General features: G+C 31.9%; 2 protein-coding genes across 3 annotated transcripts; one reads left to right on the top strand and one right to left on the bottom strand.

Moving 5' to 3' along the window:
* The first annotated feature begins 333 nt into the window (after positions 1-333).
* LOC108320602 (protein REDUCED CHLOROPLAST COVERAGE 3) lies at positions 334-11,545 on the top strand. Of its 2 annotated transcripts, XM_017552064.2 has the most exons (24): positions 334-436; positions 679-767; positions 930-994; positions 1,113-1,205; positions 1,312-1,384; positions 3,439-3,768; positions 3,883-3,947; positions 4,033-4,164; positions 4,391-4,432; positions 4,516-5,037; positions 5,113-5,267; positions 5,491-5,998; positions 6,502-6,564; positions 6,656-6,757; positions 7,001-7,318; positions 7,394-7,486; positions 7,581-7,682; positions 7,788-7,892; positions 8,212-8,345; positions 8,424-8,607; positions 8,708-8,839; positions 8,983-9,095; positions 9,182-9,257; positions 9,648-11,545. In XM_017552064.2, the coding sequence occupies exons 2-24, from the start codon at positions 698-700 to the stop codon at positions 11,292-11,294; spliced, it is 5,124 nt and encodes a 1,707-aa protein (XP_017407553.1). In that variant the 5' UTR covers positions 334-436; positions 679-697; the 3' UTR covers positions 11,295-11,545. The 2 variants fall into 2 exon arrangements, with proteins under 2 accessions (XP_017407553.1, XP_017407554.1); XM_017552065.2 differs by lacking the exon at positions 334-436 and having other exon boundaries at positions 508-767; positions 933-994.
* A 4,386-nt stretch (positions 11,546-15,931) lies between these two features.
* On the bottom strand, positions 15,932-17,076 carry LOC108320542 (VQ motif-containing protein 11). Its single transcript, XM_017551989.2, has one exon. The coding sequence runs from the start codon at positions 16,747-16,749 to the stop codon at positions 16,180-16,182; it is 570 nt and encodes a 189-aa protein (XP_017407478.1). The 5' UTR covers positions 16,750-17,076; the 3' UTR covers positions 15,932-16,179.
* Between the last annotated feature and the right edge of the window lie 5,005 nt (positions 17,077-22,081).

Here is a 22,081-nt window from a genome sequence, read left to right as displayed (position 1 = left end):
AAAAAATATTATAAAATGAATATATGATAATCCAACTACAAAAGATAGCAACCAATGAGAAGATGACAAGGTTGGTGCATGAGGTTCAATAATACACACTCTGTCAAAAGTGCATTATATAATATGATATGAAGGGTGTGTGATGACTGTGCAGAGGAGCAAGATGAAGATGCAAACATGTGATAAAACAAAATGAACTTGCCACACAGGTGAGTGCCACGTGGCAAGAAATCAACGGCCAGTTTTGTCTGCACTGGCCATTTTGTCTTTTGCCTGAGCTCAATTGCATGCCCACCTCAAACTTTGTTATAAGACATTTGCATAGAGATTCACATCACATGGTTCCACAAACACAAACAGAGAGAGAAAGAGAAATAAAAGCTATCAAGTTATTAGCAACAAGGAGAGGCTGAAATTGCTCTCAAATCCTCAAAAGGTTAAAATTCCATCACCCTTATCCTATCCTCTTCAATTCAATTTACAAAATATCATTCACTTCTCCTAAAAAACTTATCTTTCTTTCTTCTCTCTCACTCATATAAACTCTTTCTCCTCACTCTCCATTCTCCTTTTCTTCTTCTTTTTCTATCACCCTTTTTCAATTGCTTCTCAGTTTTCCTAACTTGTGCTCTTAACTTTCTATATACAAAAAAAAGTTACCTTTTTTGTGTCTGCCAGTGTTCAAGGAAACAAAAAAATGCCCCCAAGATCAGGAAAAGGGAAATCCAATAAAGCAAAGGCAGATAAGAAGAAAAAAGAAGAAAAAGGTGTTATTTTGTTAACATCACCACACTAGTATATATCATATATTGATGTATATATGTATGTATATATATTGATATGTATATAGATATTGCTGCAGAGAATTCAACTGATATGCTTTTCTGCAATGTCTGTTTGTTGTATTTGTTGTGTGTTTTCATTTGCAGCAGCATCACCTTCTCTTGTTGACATAACTGTGGTGACTCCATATGATGCAGAGATTCTTTTGAAGGTATATCTATATATCTATCTATATATATGTATATATATTATTTCACATTCTGCAGAATTGTCTTTAGTGTTGTGTCATTTGAGGGTTGAACTGATGGTGTGATGAAAATTTTGCAAAGGGTATCTCTACTGATAAGATTCTTGATGTGAGGAAACTATTGGCTGTGAAGGTGGAGACATGCCATTTCACAAACTATTCTTTATCTCATGAGGTTGGCATTTAGCATTTTTTCATGTTGTTTATTTATTGAGTTGATGTTTTATATTGAATGGTGTTTTTTATACTAAGTTGTTTTTTGAATGGTGTTTCTTCCATAGGGTAAAGGTCATAAATTGAATGACAGAGTGGAAATTGTGAGCCTAAAGCCATGTGTTCTGAGAATGGTTGAAGGTAGGTGTACTCAACAACATGCTTCCCATTCATTATCAACTACAATTTGTGTCTCATCGTGTCTCATGTGCTTGTGCATTTAGTTCTTTCTACCATTTCTGGCTATCTATATCTCATTATCACTTTAATGTACTTTGTTGTTTGTTAGTGAAGAGGGTAATCAATCAGTTTAATCACAGATTGCTGTGTACTGGAATTTAATTTTGTTTTTAATTAAGGCTCATCGAATGGCTGAAAGGGTAAATGCAAATTTCCAAGGTAGTCTTCAGTAGTAGGGAGCAGTGAACTGCTTTTACCATTTATGTTTTAATCAATGCTTCTAAACTTTTGTTTTTTTCTTTTAACTTTGCCCATTTTTCTACCAATGGAGTTACATGCAAAGGTTCAATGAGTTTATTGGTTTTTCTTTAATAGTAATGATAGGGTAAAGCACATTTATATTTATTTGACATATGATATTAAAATAGAATATTATAAAAAAAAGTAAACTTTTGTATTATTTTTTTAAAATATAAACAAAAATAATGTCAAATGAATATAAAAATTTATGTGTGTTAAAATATTATTTTTTTTATAATATTTTTTATTATTGAGTCTCCAAAATATCTAAAATATATTAATATTAAGATAATAAAAAAGTTTTTAATATATTTTAAAACATTAAAAAATAGGCGTCCTTCATTATTTTTGAAAAACACAATACCCAAAAAGTAGAAAACATAAATTCGTGTTCAAGTTTTTTTTTTTTTTTGTCTTTTTCAAATAGTTTGGTGAGATATTTTAAATGGTAAATAAGACCATACTCTTGTTACATTAAACTTCTTGTATTTTAATGTTAAAGTCTTTGTTCAACGTTTGAATGTACACTAATGTCAAAAGTCATTGTTTGAATAGCTTATTACAATGGTGTTTATAAAGATTTTTAGCTCCATAAATCTCATGACATTAACTTCTTTTTTTTTTATTATTTCATATATATAGGGTTCTATAATGAAAAATTGTTTTATTTTCCTTTAGATACTTAGTTTTTTGCATCTCCTATTTGGCCAAGATACGTGTACGTGTGGAGATAACATATTAGAGGAGACATTGCTCCTTAGAATACAACATCTATTAATATTTCTTAAAACATTGTAGTTTACGACAAATAATGGAATCATTTCTTGTGGGCTCCATCTATTTCAAAAAAGAAATAGTGGTTTTTAATGCTCAATTTTACTATTTTTTAAATGTGCCCTTTATTGGAAAATTAATAAATCATGCAGGAGGAAGTGAAAAAGTTTCCAATTTTATTTTGAAATATTTTTAAAAAATATATACTCTTATTAGTATTTGAAAAGTATTTTGTTGTCATTTTCATAAGAGTGAAAATCTATTTTTGTGTGATACACGTTAATGGTTATTGTTGTTGTCATTTATTCAAGTTGCATTTCGGTGGAAAACCAAACCCCACTTTTCCTTCGCCATCGCCATCTCATAATAGCTTCGTGTTGGAATTTAATATATACCAAAATCATACTATTTTTTCTTTTTATAAATATAAGAGAAAATAAAAAAGAGAAATTCAATTTTTAAAACTAACGTTTTCTGTACGCCCCTTTTTCTATATTTTAAAAATCTAAGTTCATTAGAATTACCTTTAATTAATTATGATTTAAAATGATTATACACTAATTAAAAATAATCATGTATTTTGCCGACTGTTTATTTTATTTTCTCTCAAAATATCAGTGTCACGGACTCACGGGTGTGATTTTTCGCGTTATAGCATGGAATTTTTAAATATAAAAGCTTAAACGATTTCTCTTTTGCGTAAATATAAAAGTTAAATAATTATTTAGACTATTTGTTTTAATAATTTTTATTCTTAGAAAATGAGATTTATTTATTTATTTAATTAATCATTTAAAGAGATAACTTTTTGTTTCCATTTTCATATTTAAATAATAATGTCTTAGTCTTTGTAGTCAGTTTTTAATAAAATACTAGAATCACTGTAAAATGATTATTTAAACTTATTTATTATTTATATATTTTTTTGTTTGTGCCATTAGAGGATTACACAGAGGAGGCCCAAGCAGTTGCGCACGTGCGGAGGGTCTTGGACATTGTGGCCTGCACAACAAGGTTCGGTAGGCCCAAACGGAGTTTACCAAGCCCAGAATCGAGACCCAAGAAAAACGGGAAGGCCCAACATCAGAACAAGACGAGTTTGAGCCCACCCGAGACACCGAATGGGGAATCCAGGGTCGGGTCACCGTCGTCGGAGGCGCCACCGTCGGCGATCTCCGACAATGTGGGAATGAAGGCCATTCACCCGACGCCGAAGCTCTCAGACTTCTACGAGTTCTTCTCGTTGTCTCACCTCTCTCCCCCCATTTTACGTGGGTACCTCTTCCTCCTCACTTTCATTATGGTTCTGTTGAACAAGCTCATGGGAAAGTCACAAGCTTAACAATAATGTAATAAAAAACGTTTTCTTTTTTTGGGTTTTGCAGAATTGAAGAGATGTGAAGGGAAGGATGAAGATGATAGGCGCAAAGGGGATTACTTTCAGCTTCAGGTTTTGGTTTTTTTCTTTGTTACTGATGCATGTTGCATGTTATGTGTATCTGACGTGAGAAAATGTTGTTGGTGCGTGAATGAAGGTTAAAATATGCAATGGGAAGGTAATAGAAGTGGTTGTTTCAGAGAAAGGGTTTTACACTGTGGGGAAGCAATCTCTGCACAGCCACACCTTGGTTGATCTTCTCCAACAGCTCAGCCGAGCCTTTGCTAATGTATGTTTCTCTTTCTTCTTAATCCCAACTTCTTTGCTTCCGCTTTTAGGTTCTTAACTTATTCTATGATACATAAATGGCTACAGACTCTATCTAATTGTCCATATTTTGTGCTTTTAGATATCTTTCATGTGAAGATATCAGAAAAATAGATATTAGAATTTGATTTTTCTTCAGGCAGTTTGATGTTTTAACTAGCATTCTTACAAATGATTGATAAATGTAGGCATATGAATCGTTGATGAAAGCCTTTTTGGAACGTAATAAGGTACACTTTCATCAAATTAATGAAAATGATCATTATTTGCCTTTCTTTTAGAAACATCTTTCTCTAACAGCATGTTTCTTCAGTTTGGAAATCTTCCCTATGGATTCCGAGCAAATACATGGCTTGTCCCTCCATCTGTGGCTGAGTCTCCTTCAAGCTTTCCTGCATTGCCCGCAGAGGATGAAAACTGGGGTGGTAATGGTGGCGGCCAAGGAAGAAATGGCGAATTCGATCTTAGACCGTGGGCAACGGATTTTGCAATATTGGCCTCTCTTCCTTGCAAAACTGAGGAGGAGAGAGTAGTCAGGGATAGAAAAGCATTTCTGCTTCATAATCAATTTGTTGATACCTCAATATTTAAGGCTGTTGCGGCTATACAGCACGTCATAGAGTCCAACTCAAACATGAAGAGTCAATTGAATTCTTCTCTAGGTGCTGTTCTGCATGAAGATCGTGTGGGAGACTTATCCATTGTAGTCAAACGTGACATCCAGGATGGAAATAAAAAGCATGATTCTATGCAAGTTGAATCTATCATGCAAAAGGATGATGTTCAGAAGAATTTAATCAAAGGATTGACAGCTGATGAAAGTGTAGTTGTTCATGTAAGTCAATAACCTGTTCCTCAAGGGTATAGATGAATTGTGATTGTTCATTTTTTTTCTCTTTGTTGGGTACAGGATACTTCTTCCTTGACTGTCGTTGTTGTACACCACTGTGGATATACTGCAACAGTAAAGGTTGTGGGTAATGTGAACATGAGGAAGCCTAAAGTTCGAGACATTGAGATAGATGATCAGCTAGATGGTGGGGCAAATGCTCTCAACATCAACAGGTTTTGAACAGTAAACTTTTCTGCAAATGTTAACTGTGGATGGATGATCTGGAAATGGTAGCACTTTTAGGTTGCATATTATGTCAGGCAACGTTTATGTTATCTTTCGCTATTGGTTAATTAGATCCATTTCAATGCAAGCATTGTCATCCATAGAGATTGATCTTAATAGAAAATTTATGATGATGTCTGACAAAGTGACACATTTTTGTGATCTGTGCAGTTTGAGGATGCTGCTTCACAAGTCTGGATCTGATTCATTAGAAGGGAATGTATCATCCCAATCAATTTTGGATGACGAAGATGCTACTAAAAGCCTTGTTCGAAAGGTTATTCAAGAAGGCATAGAGAAAATAAAGGAGGAGCCAAGTATTTCAAAAAGGTCTATTCGGTGGGAACTTGGTTCCTGTTGGATGCAGCATTTGCAAAAACAGGAAACTTCATCTGATAACTGTTCCAAAAACAAAGAAGATGGGAATGACGTTGAGCAAGCTGTTAAAGGTCTTGGAAAGCAATTTAAATTTTTGAAGAAGAGAGAGAAGAAATCAAATAATGTAGACGGTACAGATTCTCGAGAGCAAAATGACTCTAGCCCTGGAGATGTGAATGACAATGCTGATAAAGTTGAGCCGAACAGTGGTGACATTAGTAACTCTAGTGAATTAGAGAAACTACTTTCTAACGAAGCATTTTTGCGTCTCAAAGAATCTGGAACTGATCTTCATACGAAGGTTTGTGGCGTATTTTGAAGATTGTATGCTTCATTTTGGTGTATTCTCATGTTGTTGCTTTTTTTATTTGCAACTTTAATGATCAACTTGTTGATATTTTCGTGAAGGTTTTGTCTGGAGAAAAGTTTTATAAGTTCAAGAACAACGTATTTAAGGGGAGAATTTTGAATAATCTGTTGTGATAAATGGTTGTTGAAAATTGAATGCTTAGTAAAGGTCTTTTAAGAGTATTTAATGGTATATTTTTTGAAGAAATTAAGTTCATTAAATGTTAGATACCAATATCACCTCTGGAATGCGATCAACATTTCTTTTTTGAAAATTTTCTTGTACTTTTGTTACATCTTTTCTGACTACGTCATTTTCCAATTTTATTACTTAGTTTATATTTAGTTTGTTTTTGGTACTATTTATGCTGCTATGTTTATGATAATGAATCTTTCATTATCTTTCTTGTACTTGTAACTGTATTAATCATTTCAATTTATTTCTTCTTGCAACAGTCAGTGGATGAGCTTATCAACATGGCACACAAGTTTTATGATGAAGTTGCCTTGCCAAAGCTGGTAACATTACAATTCTCAAAGGACTTTACATTCGTTTGAATAACATAGAGGTTGTAGACATAATTAAGAACATAATGAATCAATTTTTTAGGCTATGGACTTTGGATCACTTGAACTTTCTCCTGTGGATGGGCGAACACTGACCGACTTTATGCATTTAAGAGGCTTAAAGATGCGATCTTTGGGTCAAGTGGTGAGAATACTTTTCTCTATTTCTATGCTTCCTGTAGAATATTGGCTAGCTGAGGATTAATTTTCTGGATGTAGTATGTTTTAATGTTCTTTCAATTTCTAGAGCCTCTTTTTGAACAGTTTTCAAATATTACCACTATTCTACTGCTTGAAAGCTGCTATTGTACTCTAGATACCTTTCTACTTTAAGTAGTTTTGGTAATATGGTTTGCTTTTTTTGGTTCTAATTTCATGTGTTAATCAGGTTAAACTTGCTGAGAATCTTCCTCACATACAATCCCTTTGTATTCATGAGATGATTACTCGAGCTTTCAAGCATCAACTTAAAGCAGTTATTGCCTCTGTTGAAAATGTAGCTGATCTATCTGCAGCCATTGCATCAACACTAAATGTCTTACTTGGTGGGAGTCGAACAGAAGATAATGATCAAAGTTTGAATGATGATCATAGTCTCAGAATTCAGTGGCTACGAATGTTTTTGTCCCAAAGATTTGGGTGGATACTGAATGATGAATTTCAACATTTGAGGAAGTTGTCGATTCTCAGAGGGCTATGTCACAAGGTATCAGCATTTTGTCTTCTTATTCTATTTGTCATACAAGAAGCTTTTATTAATTGCCCTTGTTTTTGTTTTCAGGTTGGATTGGAATTATTCCCTAGAGATTATGACATGGAGTCTATTAAGCCCTTTGGGAAAAATGATATTATCAGCTTGGTTCCTGTTTGCAAGGTGAGGTCATGCTTATGTAATAGTCCCTAGATCTATTTTATGTGTAAATGTATAATTTATTGAACCATTTACACAGAAGATCATTTTTTTACAGCATGTAGGGTGTTCCTCAATAGATGGACGCAATTTGCTGGAGGCTTCAAAAATTGCTCTTGATAAAGGAAAGCTTGAGGATGCTGTAAATTATGGAACAAAGGTACATATAACTTTTTTCGGTGTCTGCATGATGTGTCCTTTTCAAGTTTACTAGTTATTAATATGGCAGTGTTTTGACAATATTGACAATACTATCATATTGCAGGCATTGGCTAAAATGATGGTTGTTTGTGGACCCTATCATCGAAATACTGCTAGTGCATATAGTCTCCTAGCTGTGGTTCTCTACCACACAGGAGATTTTAACCAGGTAACAATAATTCATTTTTGCCTAAGCTATTGTAGAAATCTGAAAATTTTCTTGATACATAGTTTAAGCTAAGATAGTCGGAGAAAATATTGTTTCTTTTGTCCTGAGCTACTATAGGGGAAAGAGATGAAAGAAAGAGAAAAGGGGAAAGCATGTTTAAGACTTTCTGAACCTAAATATAATAACGAATCAACAGATTTTACTGAGGGTCTTGAGAGAGTACTGCATGGCAGTGGACCTGTGTAGTATCTTTAACTCTTTATGTAGTGATTGGTAAAAGATTTGGAAAAAATATCAACTTCTATTATTCTTTATTTAGGCCACCATTTATCAGCAAAAGGCCTTGGATATAAATGAGAGGGAGCTTGGTCTTGACCACCCTGACACTATGAAAAGCTACGGGGATCTTTCTGTTTTCTATTATCGTTTGCAACACATTGAGCTGGCTCTGAAGTAAGTTAAACTCTATTGAGTTCCTTGGATGTTTATGACTTTCTGCTTGATATTCTGAAATCATGTCCCTTTTCACAGGTATGTTAATCGCGCTCTATTCCTTCTTCACTTTACATGTGGGCTGTCTCATCCAAACACAGCTGCAACATATATAAATGTGGCTATGATGGAAGAGGGCATGGGAAATGTTCATGTGGCACTCAGATACTTGCATGAAGCTCTTAAATGCAACAAAAGATTGTTAGGAGCAGATCATATACAGGTCTCTCTCTCTCTCTCTCTCTCTCTCTCTTTCCATCCCTCCTTTTTTCTCCCTTCCCCTATAGATGGAAGTGTTTTATACAGTATTTTTCATGTTATAGACTGCAGCTAGCTACCACGCCATAGCTATAGCTCTTTCATTGATGGATGCATTCTCTCTGAGTGTGCAACATGAGCAAACTACACTAAAGATACTTCAAGCAAAGCTTGGATCAGAAGACCTTCGTACACAGGTCATTTCCTTTTTCTGATGGTATTACTAGTATAAGCCAAAGAGTATCTATCTAGGATTGAACTAAGGATTAACAAATTATTGGGGTTGATAATTGGTTTTTGCTAATCTTAAAAATTTTCTTTAAACAAATCCCCAATGCAGGATGCTGCGGCTTGGCTTGAGTATTTTGAATCAAAAGCCATAGAGCAGCAAGAAGCAGCTAAAAATGGAACTCCAAAGCCTGATGCATCCATTGCAAGTAAAGGTCACCTTAGGTACTAACATGGTATCCCCATTTACTGTGTTTTAAACAGGTTATATTTCAAGGTACATACATATATATTTATGCCTTTTCTTGCAGCGTGTCAGATCTCCTGGATTTTATCAGTCCTGATCCGAAAAGAAACGATGCACAGAGAAAACAGAGGCGTGCAAAGGTGGGTAACAAAATTTCTAGTTGATGTTTATCTACAACTAAATATTATTTCCCGGTGATGACTTGCCTGTAACCAATGCTTCTCTTGATATGCTACGGTAATTTATGATTTTTCTCTTGATCAAAAATACCTTAAGTTCCAGTTCCATTGACCATGTGCCTTTCATTCAGTACTGCCCTTAAGGGAAGACTCTGTTCCAAAGATTTTGGAAGTTTTATCCTTTATTAAACTCAAGTTTGAACGGCATGCAACATATTAAATTTTTTTGGAGTTAGCTTATAGTTTTAGGTGAAGTGCTGTAGTAGTCTAATTTCAAATTAGAAGTACTTTTGACAACATTTTAGAACATTTACCTTATTTTATATTTCACATATCGCTTTTATTTCCCAGCTGCTCCCAACAAGTGATAACAGTCAAGAACATGAAGATGCAGTAGCTGAGGAGAGCATTGTTTTTTATGACTCAAGAGATGCTCCAAGCATGGTAGAAGAGAATATAGAAGAAACCAATGACACACGTGATTCTCAAATACCAAAAGAAAATAGTGATTTCACTAGTTACAGGCCAGTGACAAGTGAAGTTGTTTATGAGGCCTCATCCGATGAGGGTTGGCAAGAAGCAAATTCAAAAGGGCGATCAGGAAATGCTACTAACCGCAAGTTTGGCCACAAAAAGCGGCCTCTTCTATCAAAGCTCAGCATCAATGGTTCTAATAATTACATTTACAGGGAAAGCAGTTCTAGGAATGAGATTACTTCACCACCACAAAGAGGAGTTCCTAGAGCAATGTCCGACATGTCATCTCCGTCTAGACAACCAAAAGCTCGAAACATTGCTTTGAACGAGGATGCTGTTAATTATCCAACAAAAACTTCTGTGTCAAAAATTTCATCTCCAGCATCTCTAAGTTCCTTGGCTTCAAAGTCTATATCTTACAAAGAAGTAGCTCTGGCTCCACCAGGTACAGTTTTAAAGCCACTGTTGGAAAAGACTGAGATGGACAAGATTAATGCTGAAGATGAGATATCCAGCAGTCTACCTGTGACATCAACCAACGAAGGTACGTTCCGAAGTTCCATAGTTAATGCAGTTTCTCAGCATGATGAAACAGAGGAAACTCAAGAAATCGAACCTCAACAAGAAAATTCTGCATTGGAAGTTGAGAAGGTTTCCCTTGCTTCTTCTGATCAGGAAAAACCCACAGAAACAAATGGTAGTAAGCTTTCAGCTGCAGCCAAACCTTTCAATCCAGGAATGTTGTCCATGTCTCACCATTTAAATTCAGGTTCCTTCACTAGCATGTATGATACAGATGTTAGTCAAGGCATGAATGTGGAGCCTGTGTTTCCCCCTGCTGTTGCTAGGGTCCCTTGTGGACCTAGATCACCTCTATATTACAGAACCAACTATACTTTCCGCATGAAACATGGTTTTAGTAAAAGCCAAACACCTATAGGAGAAAGAAGCGGATTTGGATCTCCAAGAATTATGAATCCTCATGCGCCTGAGTTTGTTCCAAGAAATGCTTCTCAGATAGAAGCCAATGATTCCAATTCAAATGTTTCCGATGAGCATAACTCTTTATCTGAGGTAAGCATGGCAGAAAAACATAAGCTAGATGAAAATTTCTCTGAAATCAAGGCCAGTTCCGCAAAAAACAGTATTTCTGAATCTGAGAAGTCCGAGATAGCAAGGCAGATATTGCTCAGTTTTTTAGTGAAATCTGTCAAGGAAAATATTGACTCTGTGGATGAGTCTAACGAAAGTGAAGGAAAAGTTGGGAAGTTGGAAAATTGTGATGATGAAATAGCTAAAGACAGTGCTGTCATAAACATTACGTATGGAAATGAAGAAAAGAGTAAGGCAGTGCCTCAATCCAGTGATAGTGATGAGCAAGAGACATTAGGTGTTAGTGAAAAAAAGAACAGTGATGAAGGGTTCATAGTTGTCTCAAAGAGGAGGAAAAACAGGCAGAAGATCACAAATGGAGTCACAGAATTGTACAACCAACAGTCCATTTGTGCATCAGTTCGTTAAATAGAGTTATGAGAGATGAATAACCAAGATGGCTCATCTCAGTGTTTGTCTGGCCAAAAGCTCTGGACATCATATTGTTTATAGTATATAACTTAATGGCCTAGAATTTTGGTCACTCGATTCATTTTTGTTTTCTGTCAATATAATAAGTCCCTTCTGGATTTCTTTATTTTCTATATAGTAAGTTTTGTTCTGAAACTTAAGAAATTGTTTAATCAATAAAATTGCTGATTAGCAACATGATTTCAGTACTGATGTTGATTCTGTTGCCGGAATAATTTCATTTCACATCTGGACTTGAACATAGTTTCTTGGTCTTTCTTCTTCTTAATTGCATCGTTTTATTTTCATGGCCTTTTATCAAGCTAATAGGGCCTAGTTTCTACCTTGCGTGGATTTGGCCATGCATGAGCAGGCACAAAGTTATGTCTATTTAACTATGGATTAAGTATGATTTTACTTCCTGAACTTAAATTAGAATTTGTCTTTCAATCAAACTTTGATACATTTCTATTTCCAAATTTTAAAAGTGGATAGATATAATCTTTTTAAGTTAATGATGTTAATTTTTTTAGGTTTATTGAGAGGTGTTTCAAAATAACTTTTGAGTTGGAATGTATTAAACGGTGTAAATAATTCAACTATCATCCTAAAAAACATGTTTGACATGTAAAAAATAATTAATATAAATTAAAAGGACTATATCTGTTAATTTTTAAAATTTAAAAACTAAAATGTATCAAAGTTTGAAACTGAGACGAATTTTGTGTACGAGTTTCGTACCTAAAAATATATTTAATCCTTTAATTAAAGTATAAACAAGGATTGGGTTTTTATTAGCAAAGTAAGCCTTTATTTTCCTTTTTATAGAGTGCAGGTATTTCCACATTATAGACAATTTTACTCTATACTATCATTATAGACAGTAAAGTTTAGTCTCCAAATATGTACTGCAGAATGTATAAAACTTAAACTCCAAAATCATTGCTTAAACAGGAACAATATTACACCCATTGATCCATGTTTTGGGTGGTAAAGTGAAATTAACTACAAAATTATGCAGTTCTTATTCACTGGCTAATAATTTCGAGGTTAAGAATGCTATTATGACTTAAGGGTGATGCATGACACAAAAAAATGATAGAAAAATTTAGTGTTGAGTCATTTTCTGAAGCTTAAACGGGAGTCCAAATGCAGAGCATGGTTGTTGAATATTATCCACAACTAAAAGAAATGATGTTTAGTTTTGTTGTGAAGTGGCTCAAGGGTATGGGGTCATTTTAATGGACTCAATGTGGGAAGCAAATCATGATCCTAACCAACTGTGAAATTAAATTCAACAACACTTAACCCCATTGAGAGGATTATGATAGTTAACCAAATCAGTCATGTCATGTATTTTTTTCTTTTATACCACAGCTTGTTATATTCCCATAATGTGAAAATTAAACACCGATTAACTATTGTAAAATAATAATTTAATGCAAAAAGAAACGTTTGATTTGAACATGAACAACTAAAATTTCTTAAACTTTATATTATTATCAAACAATTCAAAAATTATTCTATATATCGATACTAACAAATACTTATATTGTATTTGTTAGTAAAAGAGTAATTGAACAAATATTGAATAAGACTGTCCGAAAATTCACAAGTAACTGAATATTTATTCCACAAGAGTTTAATTGATTCAATCTTTCAAAAGTGCAAACGTTCAGTTTTTTTATTATTCATTATTGCTGACAAAATGAACATTTAGTTTTTGTTTATTTATTTATTATTCATTATTATTGGTAACTGTATTTGACCAAATTTCTATTATGAAAGACTTGTGCAGCACACAACAGATAGGTGACACCAAAACTACGTATCAAGAAATACTATTTGTGATTTTATCTACTACATTAACTACCAAGGGAAGGATACAGAGTAATACCATAAATACTAATACCATAAATACTGTTTTTAATTTGCTCTTTGTTGATAAGAAAGGAGTCCAATACCACGTTAAGGAATAGGTCTACTTTAATTATGAAGATGTTTAAAATAAGGATAATTTTTTTTGACAACATTTTAACACTGTCTACGTGTCATTCTGTGATTGGTCTATATTGGTGTTTATGATTATTATTATTGATTGTGGAATAATTTTGGACCAATCACAGAATGACACGTAGACAATGTTAAAATGTTGTCAAAAAAATGTTGTCAAAGTCCTTAAAATAATTTGTGAAATAAAGATGAGGCACATTACATGGCAGAATAGCTTGAAGGTGAATACACAGAGCAATCATTATTGTCATCATGGTGCATCATATTTGTGTGACTTTTGGATGGTGGGTTCTCTAAACATTGTTTGTCAAAAAAGTGTATAAAATAAGGCCAAAGTTATTGAGTGATTAACATTAAAATATTTTATATGAATGTTATGCACCTTCTTTTTTTGTTGGATTCTGAGAGATGCACCTGTTCAATCACTAACAAAGCCAAAATATTCGCAGTAAATTATTACGAATCTGTGCGTATAACATTTGTGAAGAATCTGAGTGCAACATGATTTCGCTATCCTCATTTTAGTAAAGTGTATGTATTATCCGATTAGTGATATGAAAATTTTAAAGTTGTTGAAATTTTTTTATGATAAACTAAGAAGAAGAGTTAATCAGGTAAATAACTTCTAACATAAAATCTTATTTTACTAAAATATATTAAGATTTTAGGTATAATTTAATTTCAAAAATCTACTTGTAGAATAAAGTTTACACACACTCACATATTGTAAGTTACATTACTTTTAGTCGTCCTGAGATTTTCAATGTATTCCCTCACACTAAAGTATGTGCATATCAAGCATGAAATTATACATTAATAGGTAGTTGGATAGTTGCACAACAGTGAATGATACAATAGATTCAATGAACAACAAATTTCATTATAATAGACTCTAACTAATATCATATTAAGAAGTGAATTTAAGTTTAACTCAAACCTCACATACAGTAAGATTTGTACACACTTACCGTTATATATTCACATTATATAAGTATGTATTATCCAATTAGTGATATGAAAACCTCAAAGTTGTTAAATTTTTTAAATGAGTTGTCATTATAAGATACCTAACGTCACTTTCAATCTAAAATCTTAAAACTCTATGTTTATTGATTTTTTTATATGTTACTCAATTTTTTTATTCTTATTTATACGGTAAGATTTTCAATTCATATTTAGATTTTTAACAAAAAAAAAGTTATATAAATTAAATGTTTCAAGAAGAATTACCCTAAAATAGGAGGAAGTGATGATTAATAAGGTGAATTATACTACTAGGTTAAATGCATGCATCTACAAGACCTTATTTGCTACAAAATTGATCACAAATAAAACCCTAAATTATGAAATGTTACCCAAACAATAAAGGGAAAAACGGTTCAAGAATTGTTTTCTTTATTAGGGTTTGATACTATATCACAATCTGAAGAGAAAAGTTCATATGTCTAAGTTGATCTCATTATCAGTTCAACACCTTGTGTCGTGTAAGCATACATAACAAGTGATAAGAACTTATATGTAACATTGCCAACCCAATAGATAAAAGCATGTGACCAGAAATATTCCATAATCATTAATATTTTTGGAAATAAAACATCACTTTCAAACTAAAATGTGTACTTCTACCTTTTCTTCCTTCCTTTGTGTATAGATTTAAGAAAGGGAGAGATATAATTTAAAAAATAACATTACAAATTTTGAAAATATATATTTTTAATATTTTTTTACATAAGTTTATGGCAAATGTAATAAGGAACCATTTATGTAAAAAAAATGACTACATAAGTATTTTTTAAAATAATTGTTTTTGCGAGCAACATTTTGAATTATTAGATTTTCTGAAGGTAAAAGTTGATACAAATGATTAGAAATATTAAAAGTTTTAACACAAATTATTAATATGGATAAACTTGATTAAGACATAAATTAAGAAGAGGCTTTTTATTTGTATTCTTACCTAAGACTCTAAATAGAAGTTGGTGGTGGAATGATTGAAATGAACATTGGTAATGATTGTGTAGTCTAACTAAAACCAGAGACCCTATACCTCCTTCCCTATAAATATTGTGCATTTATATTGAGAACATCGTATATTTCATCTAATATAAGAATTAAAAATAAAATTTGAGTATAACTCAAATTAATTTTATAAAACTTATAAATAATGTTAATTTTATAAGACTTATAAATAGTGATGTAAATGTTTCATAAACTTCGTCACTAGATTAAATTTAAATATACTAAAATGTGTATCAAACTAAATTAGTTTTTCAATTTTTAGGTCTTTAATATTACACTAAATGAGCCGATTATTAAGATATTAAAAAAATGATAATGGTTGATTCATTATAATTTTTTAATTAAGTTTTTTCTTACTTCCATTCTATTTCTCAGAAATAAAAAGGTTTAATTTTACTGTCCTTTAAACTATAGTCTCGTGAATGGTCTTGTTGGTAAAGTCAACCTTTTTTCTTTTTAATGATAGAAATATAAGATTGAGTTGAGAAGACATTATTGAGGCGTATACTTATGGATTGAAGCATTAATTGTAGTTTCTTAAAAAGTGCAGTGTGGAATTATCCTTAAAAAGGAAAAAGAAAGTGCATTAAGAAACAGTATCAGCGTCTAAACTACGTACCCAACCAAAGTTTCTTCACGCTACCACCTATACATTCACGCATACGTACATACATACAATACACCACACACCATACTCGTACATACATACGTTTATACATACACCTATCCAACGTAACATTAAACAATCAAATGGCAATTGCTTAAATCGTTCATTCATTGATCCCACCATCAAAATTAAAAAAAAAAATGGTTAATTGAGGTGGTGGCGGCGGTGGTTGTGGTGTGTGGTGGAGGTGGCGGCGGTGGCGGTGGCGGTGGGAGAATGCAAAGGGAAGAGTGGCAATAGCTCAGGAGGTTGAGAGGCTCTGGGGGTGGAGAGAGGAGAAGGGTGCAAGTAGAATCCTTTTTCCGCAATCGCTCTCTCTTCTTCTTCCTCGTGCGGCGTGCGTGGGCTCCCACGCGCCAGCATCATCTCCAGTGGGGAAACGGGTGAGGCCATGACGAGGTTCTCGCATGTTCTGTTTCGGAGTAGGGACACGTTGTTGGAGGAGACCATGAGCACGGGGAGGTCCAGGTTCTTGGCGGCGGCGTTGCGGCGCTCGTGGAGCTTGAAGTTGGGCCTTTTTGGGCCGACCAGGGGAGATTGGGCCGCCAGCCGCGAGGGAAGAGTGAGGGGCAGTTTTGGGGCGGCGGGGTCGTCGGAGGCCCCGGTGAGTTTCTGGACGACGGCGCGGAAGTTGGATGGGTCTGCTTGGACGAAGGTGGTGTTAGGGGTTGTGGGGTCGGAGGCGTAGGTGGTGGTGGCGGCGGTGGAAGCCATGTGATGTGAACAATGTCAAACGTTTTGTTGTTTATTGTTGTTGGAGAGGAAGCGGGAAAAGAGGAACGAAAAATGGGGTTTTATAAGAAGAGAGAAACGGGGTTTCTTTGGGTGGTTGTGTGGCTATATGGGTCCGTTTGGTTTCACCCAAAATCAAAAACAAAAGAAAGCAACAGATTCTATGGATTTGGAGAGAAAAAGTTAGAGGGAGTGTGTCACTTTTTCTCAAAAGACACAAACACCCTTCACTGCATTATTAAGTTTTAAAGCTCTCAAATTTAGTAGCAGAAAGACTGAAAGATTGTATTGATTTTTCAACATGTGTATAGTTTTATGAACATATTGCTTTGCTTGAATGTGTGGAATGACTGAGGTAGGTATGTATGAGATATGTATGAATTCAAAAGTGATACTTTTTCATATTCGAAAGATATTTTAAAACATAGTTTGTAAGGTTGACGTGTAATTCTGTAACATGCAAGAAGTGTCTCTATCAGAAAGAGGGAAAAAACATGTGATGATATTCGTATCTTCTTAATGTATTCAGAACTCTGAAACTGTTTATTACGTAATTCTGAATGAAAAAAATGGTAAGATTTATGGTTGAGTGTTTGTGTTTTTAACTGTGCTGTTTGTAATGAAAAGTTGGGGTTAAAGTTTTGGTACTATTAGATATACAATAACATAATAACATAACAAGGCAGCTTTTGTAAAAGAAGAAACGAGGGAACTTTTGTGATGAGTGGAACTTTGTATCTTTCTTTTATCCTTGCAAGTGAAAATTCATTATCATGACATGATTGACATCATCAAGTTAAGTTACCTTTTGAATGCGAGTATTATTCAAGTTTGTCGCAAAAATCACGTGAAAAGCTTCAAACATGGTTTCAATTACTGCTGGTGATTAATGAAGAATTTGTTTAAGCACTCGAGCACAGCACATGGGCATGCACCGAGACTTAGTGAAAAGTCTGAGTGTAGTGCAATAAGAACACATAAGGAAAACAGTAATAATAGGAAACGAAAAAGTTGTTTATTTAATTTGACTGTGTTTTTCACTTGGTGGTGAATATGAAGGGTGGTCCAGATTGAATTTGAAAAAGGGCAATGAATGAATGCATGCAATGTTAAGCTGGCATTGAATGATGAGTCATGGGGGGTCAGCTCACCGTTGAAACAAGAAACAAGAAACAAAAAGAAAGAGAGAAAGCAAAGCTATTTTGCAGAGTCTCAGTTTATCATCAGAATCTCAGCATCATGTGCCTCGTGATTCTCACTTTCTTCCACCTTTTCGTATTAATAAACTACAGGCTAAAATCAGTCATTTATCTTCTATAATTCGGGATTATCATATTAAATTCATGTTAGGTGTATTGTATAGTCTTACGATCTTGCGGTGATACTTTGATTGATGAAATGCTTAATCCAAAGTTTATTCTAAAAATTATAAACAGAGCATTTATTACATATTAATAGTTATATCATTTTAATTATCACTCGTTTTGATATTAAAGTATTTGATCTTGATATGATATATTAATAATTATTTTAACAATTTTTTGATAATAGATTATTTGTTACTATTTTATTAGTTTGTATATTTGAAACAGACCAATTACGAGCTATCACATAGGAGGTTGTAAAAAAGTTTTCAAAAAATTTTGTATAGAAAACATTTTCTTAGAGTACTTCCTATAAGTAATCTCTAATTTGATTTAATAGAGACTGTCTTGGATGTAAAGTCGAGAACTTTTGCAAAATATTCTTTCACATTTTACTTCCAGATAGTTTAGGTAATTCTAAATGTCTTTAGTCAAAATATTTCCTTGCTTGCATTTTAAACCGTTTGAATGTATCGGATAAAAGCATTTCGATGCTCAAGTCAGTAATTAGTTCGATCGGAGATTTATGCACAACACACCTTCACACTTTACTCGAAGATAATTTAGGTAATTCTAGATGTTTTTAGTCAAAATCTTTCCTTACTCTTCAAACTGTCTGGATTTACTGGTTAAAGATACTCTAACGCTAAAGTCAATCATTTGTTCTATTAAAAGTACTAACAAAGTCTTATATTCGTTATAAATACAATCACTTATCTTCGTACTTTTAACTTCTATTTCTAGATTTTAAAATAAACTTAATATTAATGAAATTTTAATCACGATGACTGAATCATAAATTTTATAAGATTTAATTATATATAATACGAGAATATAATATATGTATTAAACCGATGTACGAGCTGGTTTGCGTGAAGAAGTGCAAGTTGAGATTGAAGACAAAAGTGGTGTGAAGTGAAGGTTCGTTGATTTTGGGTTGATGGCAGTTTGTTTGCTTTACTCTTGGATTGCTTTGCTGGATATGATTTGATTTTTCTGACTTGTGACACTTTTTCACAGTTTTGGTTTCTTGCCTTTGCAGAGCCTTCACTTTTCCACTTTTCTTCTATCTCGTTTTTCAACACTGCTACCACCAAAAACACTTCTTCTAAGTTTATGAAAATCAATAAAAGGAAATTGAAAGTGTGTACAATCATATCCCATTATAGTAATAATAATACAAAGAAAAATATGTCAATGATTTATATCATAGCTTTTGGCTAAAGTACAAAAACAGCCACAATCCTTCCACGTACTTCTATTTTTCTTTTTCTTTTCTTTTATAATATTAATGATGTTTTATACATCTCTTTTTTTATTTTAAGAATATGATTAACTTTTTTATAATCTAATTATTAACTTTGAGTTGGAGATATGTTAAGTTTAAAATGTTAAACGTTTATGAAGTGTGGATTGTAAGTTATTACTAAATATAAGTTTATAGAGTTAGTGCGTAAAAAAGAGGTGAACTGAACTCGCCGTAAACTTTTATAAGCAATAAAAGTTGCTTTTGTGAAAAATTTACCATCATTTTTTATTTTTTCTGGTTTTCTGTCAAGAATAACGATACTTTAACAACATTTTAACATCATTTACGTATCATTATGTGATTGGTTCATATTGGTGTTTATAATTATTATTATTAATTGTAAAATAATTTTGAACAAATCACAAAATAACAGGTAGATAATGTTAAAATGTTGTCAAAAAAATATTGTTAAAATATTATTATCTTTTTGCCAAACACCTCATGAGATACTATTAGCTACTCATTACAAAAAGAAGAAGAAAAAATGCAATTCATTACATGATTAAGGAATCATATATTTATTACATTTTTTTCTAGATTTCACATTAGTTAATATAAAGACCAAATTTATAATATATATAAATGTGGCAGATTTTATTTTGTTGAATAATTTAATAAGATCAAAGTAAGTCTAAATTTCATTACATTAACATAATTTCAAAGTTTCTTTTAGTTGAGATTTTGAATTTAGCTTATTAGTTATTATCGGTGTTTTACTAAGTAATGTTGAATTATACTTAAATTTTACTAGTTTAATCTGTTGAATGTTTTATATCGTTTATAAATAACTTCAGTTAAATCTAAATTTTATTATATTAATATGGTTTTAAAGTTTATTTTAATTAAAATTTGAATTTATTGTGTTATTTGTTATTGATTTTTCTACCAAATCAATTAATTGACGTTGAATTAGACTTCAACTTTACTACTTTAATACATTAAATATTTCATATTATCATAAATAATATGAATTTATAATATATAAATGAAAACAAAGTTCATTTTAATGAATTGACTTGATGATATTGAGTTAGATTAAAACTCACTTCGATATAATTTCAAAACTAATTAAAATATTTTAGTTGAGGTTTATTGAACTTTCTTTGATACTTATATTCGATCACCTCAACTTCGATTGCGTCCTCAATTTAAAATAATATTTTAAGTGTTTCACATTTAATAGAAATTATTCTTAAATAAACACATGAAGAAAAAAAATACTAAATTAATATTTGTCAGAAAATTATGTTGAAAATTCATTCCAATTAAATTAAAATAAAATTATTATAATATATAAATAGATTACTAAAATTAAAACAAAATTGTTATTATATAAATAAGTGTGAATTAATTCTTAAAGTTCATTTTCAAAAAGAAAAAAAAGTAGTATATTATTACTCCATATAGCTTATATTAGTAGTTATGCATAATTTATGTAAATATTGTTGAAATTGAGAAAATGAAGGGGTTGTTCTTATTGTAGTCAAAAGGTGCACTTATAAAAAACCGTGAATTTTCAATTTCATTGAGTGTATGTAAATGATGCCAAGGGAACATTCAATCATAAGAGGCATATGTGGAGGACACTATGATTGCCATCACACTCTTATTTCAAATTATAAGTTTACTAATTTTATTTTTAAAATCATATTAACAATAATTAACTTTTGTTAATAACAACCATTAAATTTCTGTGCAAGTATTAAATAAGAAGCTACCATGACTTAATCTTTAGTTATATATTAAAATAAAATAATACGTTTAAATTAAAGAAAATTTAAATGGAAAATAAAAAAATAAAATTATAACCTAATTTTAATTTTAAAATATTTAATTTCCTTTTTTAAAAGGATGTCTAAAAAAACAGACTCCTTCACTTTAATTTATTTTTGGGTACATAAACAGGGCCAAGGCCCAACACAGATTTTTCATCGACGAAGGAAGAAATATTGCTTTCTAAAATATTTCTATCTCTTACTTATATTTTTGGTACTAAAAATTTTGAAATTTTGCATATAGTTTCTAAGAATTTTTTTCATAAATTTTGATTTCTGATTTTTTTTTTTTATTTTGTACTGGTCTCTTCCACCATATTATTTATATTGACATGATAAGTTATTTATTATGATGAAAAACTAGAGACAAAAAATAAGTTAAAAATATTTCAAAAACTATATAAGAAAATAAATATATCAATAGAGAAAAAAAATCATTTTAACTGTCAAATATCTATAAATAATTCAAGTCTAAAAATAAAAATAAAATTATTAAAGACCAAATACAAATTTCTTAAAATTTTCAAGAGCTAAAAGCACATTTAAACTTCACGCCGATAAAAAAAATACATTTAAACTTGACTAGAAAATTTCACCATTTGATGAACTATTTTTTTTCTTTTGAAAAAAGAGGAAAAATAATATTCTTATTTTATGGGAAATTTAAAATTTTGATAAAATTTTAAAGATTATATTTAGAACAAAAATATAAGTGTAACTTTTTTATATAATATCATTGACATGTGGATGAAATCTCTTATTATCAAATAGAAATTCCCAAGCAAAATACAAAAAACTTAGAGAAGAAATTTAAATCAAGAAGAAGGTAAACTATTGTATCATTCTGTCTGTCATTTCCTTAAATG

The sequence above is a fragment of the Vigna angularis genome, chromosome 9 (assembly GCF_016808095.1).
Source record: "Vigna angularis cultivar LongXiaoDou No.4 chromosome 9, ASM1680809v1, whole genome shotgun sequence".
Taxonomy (NCBI): Eukaryota; Viridiplantae; Streptophyta; class Magnoliopsida; order Fabales; family Fabaceae; genus Vigna; species Vigna angularis.
Note: the sequence above shows the minus strand (reverse complement) of the source record. Positions and strands in the feature narration are given on the sequence as shown.

What these genes read in the sequence shown, in the direction of transcription:
- LOC108320602 (XM_017552064.2), top strand. Translation starts at nt 698, where the DNA reads ATGCCCCCAAGATCAGGAAAAGGGAAATCCAATAAAGCAAAGGCAGAT. An exon ending in CTGTAAATTATGGAACAAAG is followed by an intron (nt 7,683 to 7,787) that starts GTACATATAACT and finishes ATCATATTGCAG; the next exon opens with GCATTGGCTAAAATGATGGT. An exon ending in ACACAGGAGATTTTAACCAG is followed by an intron (nt 7,893 to 8,211) that starts GTAACAATAATT and finishes TTCTTTATTTAG; the next exon opens with GCCACCATTTATCAGCAAAA.
- LOC108320542 (XM_017551989.2), bottom strand. Translation starts at nt 16,749, where the DNA reads ATGGCTTCCACCGCCGCCACCACCACCTACGCCTCCGACCCCACAACC.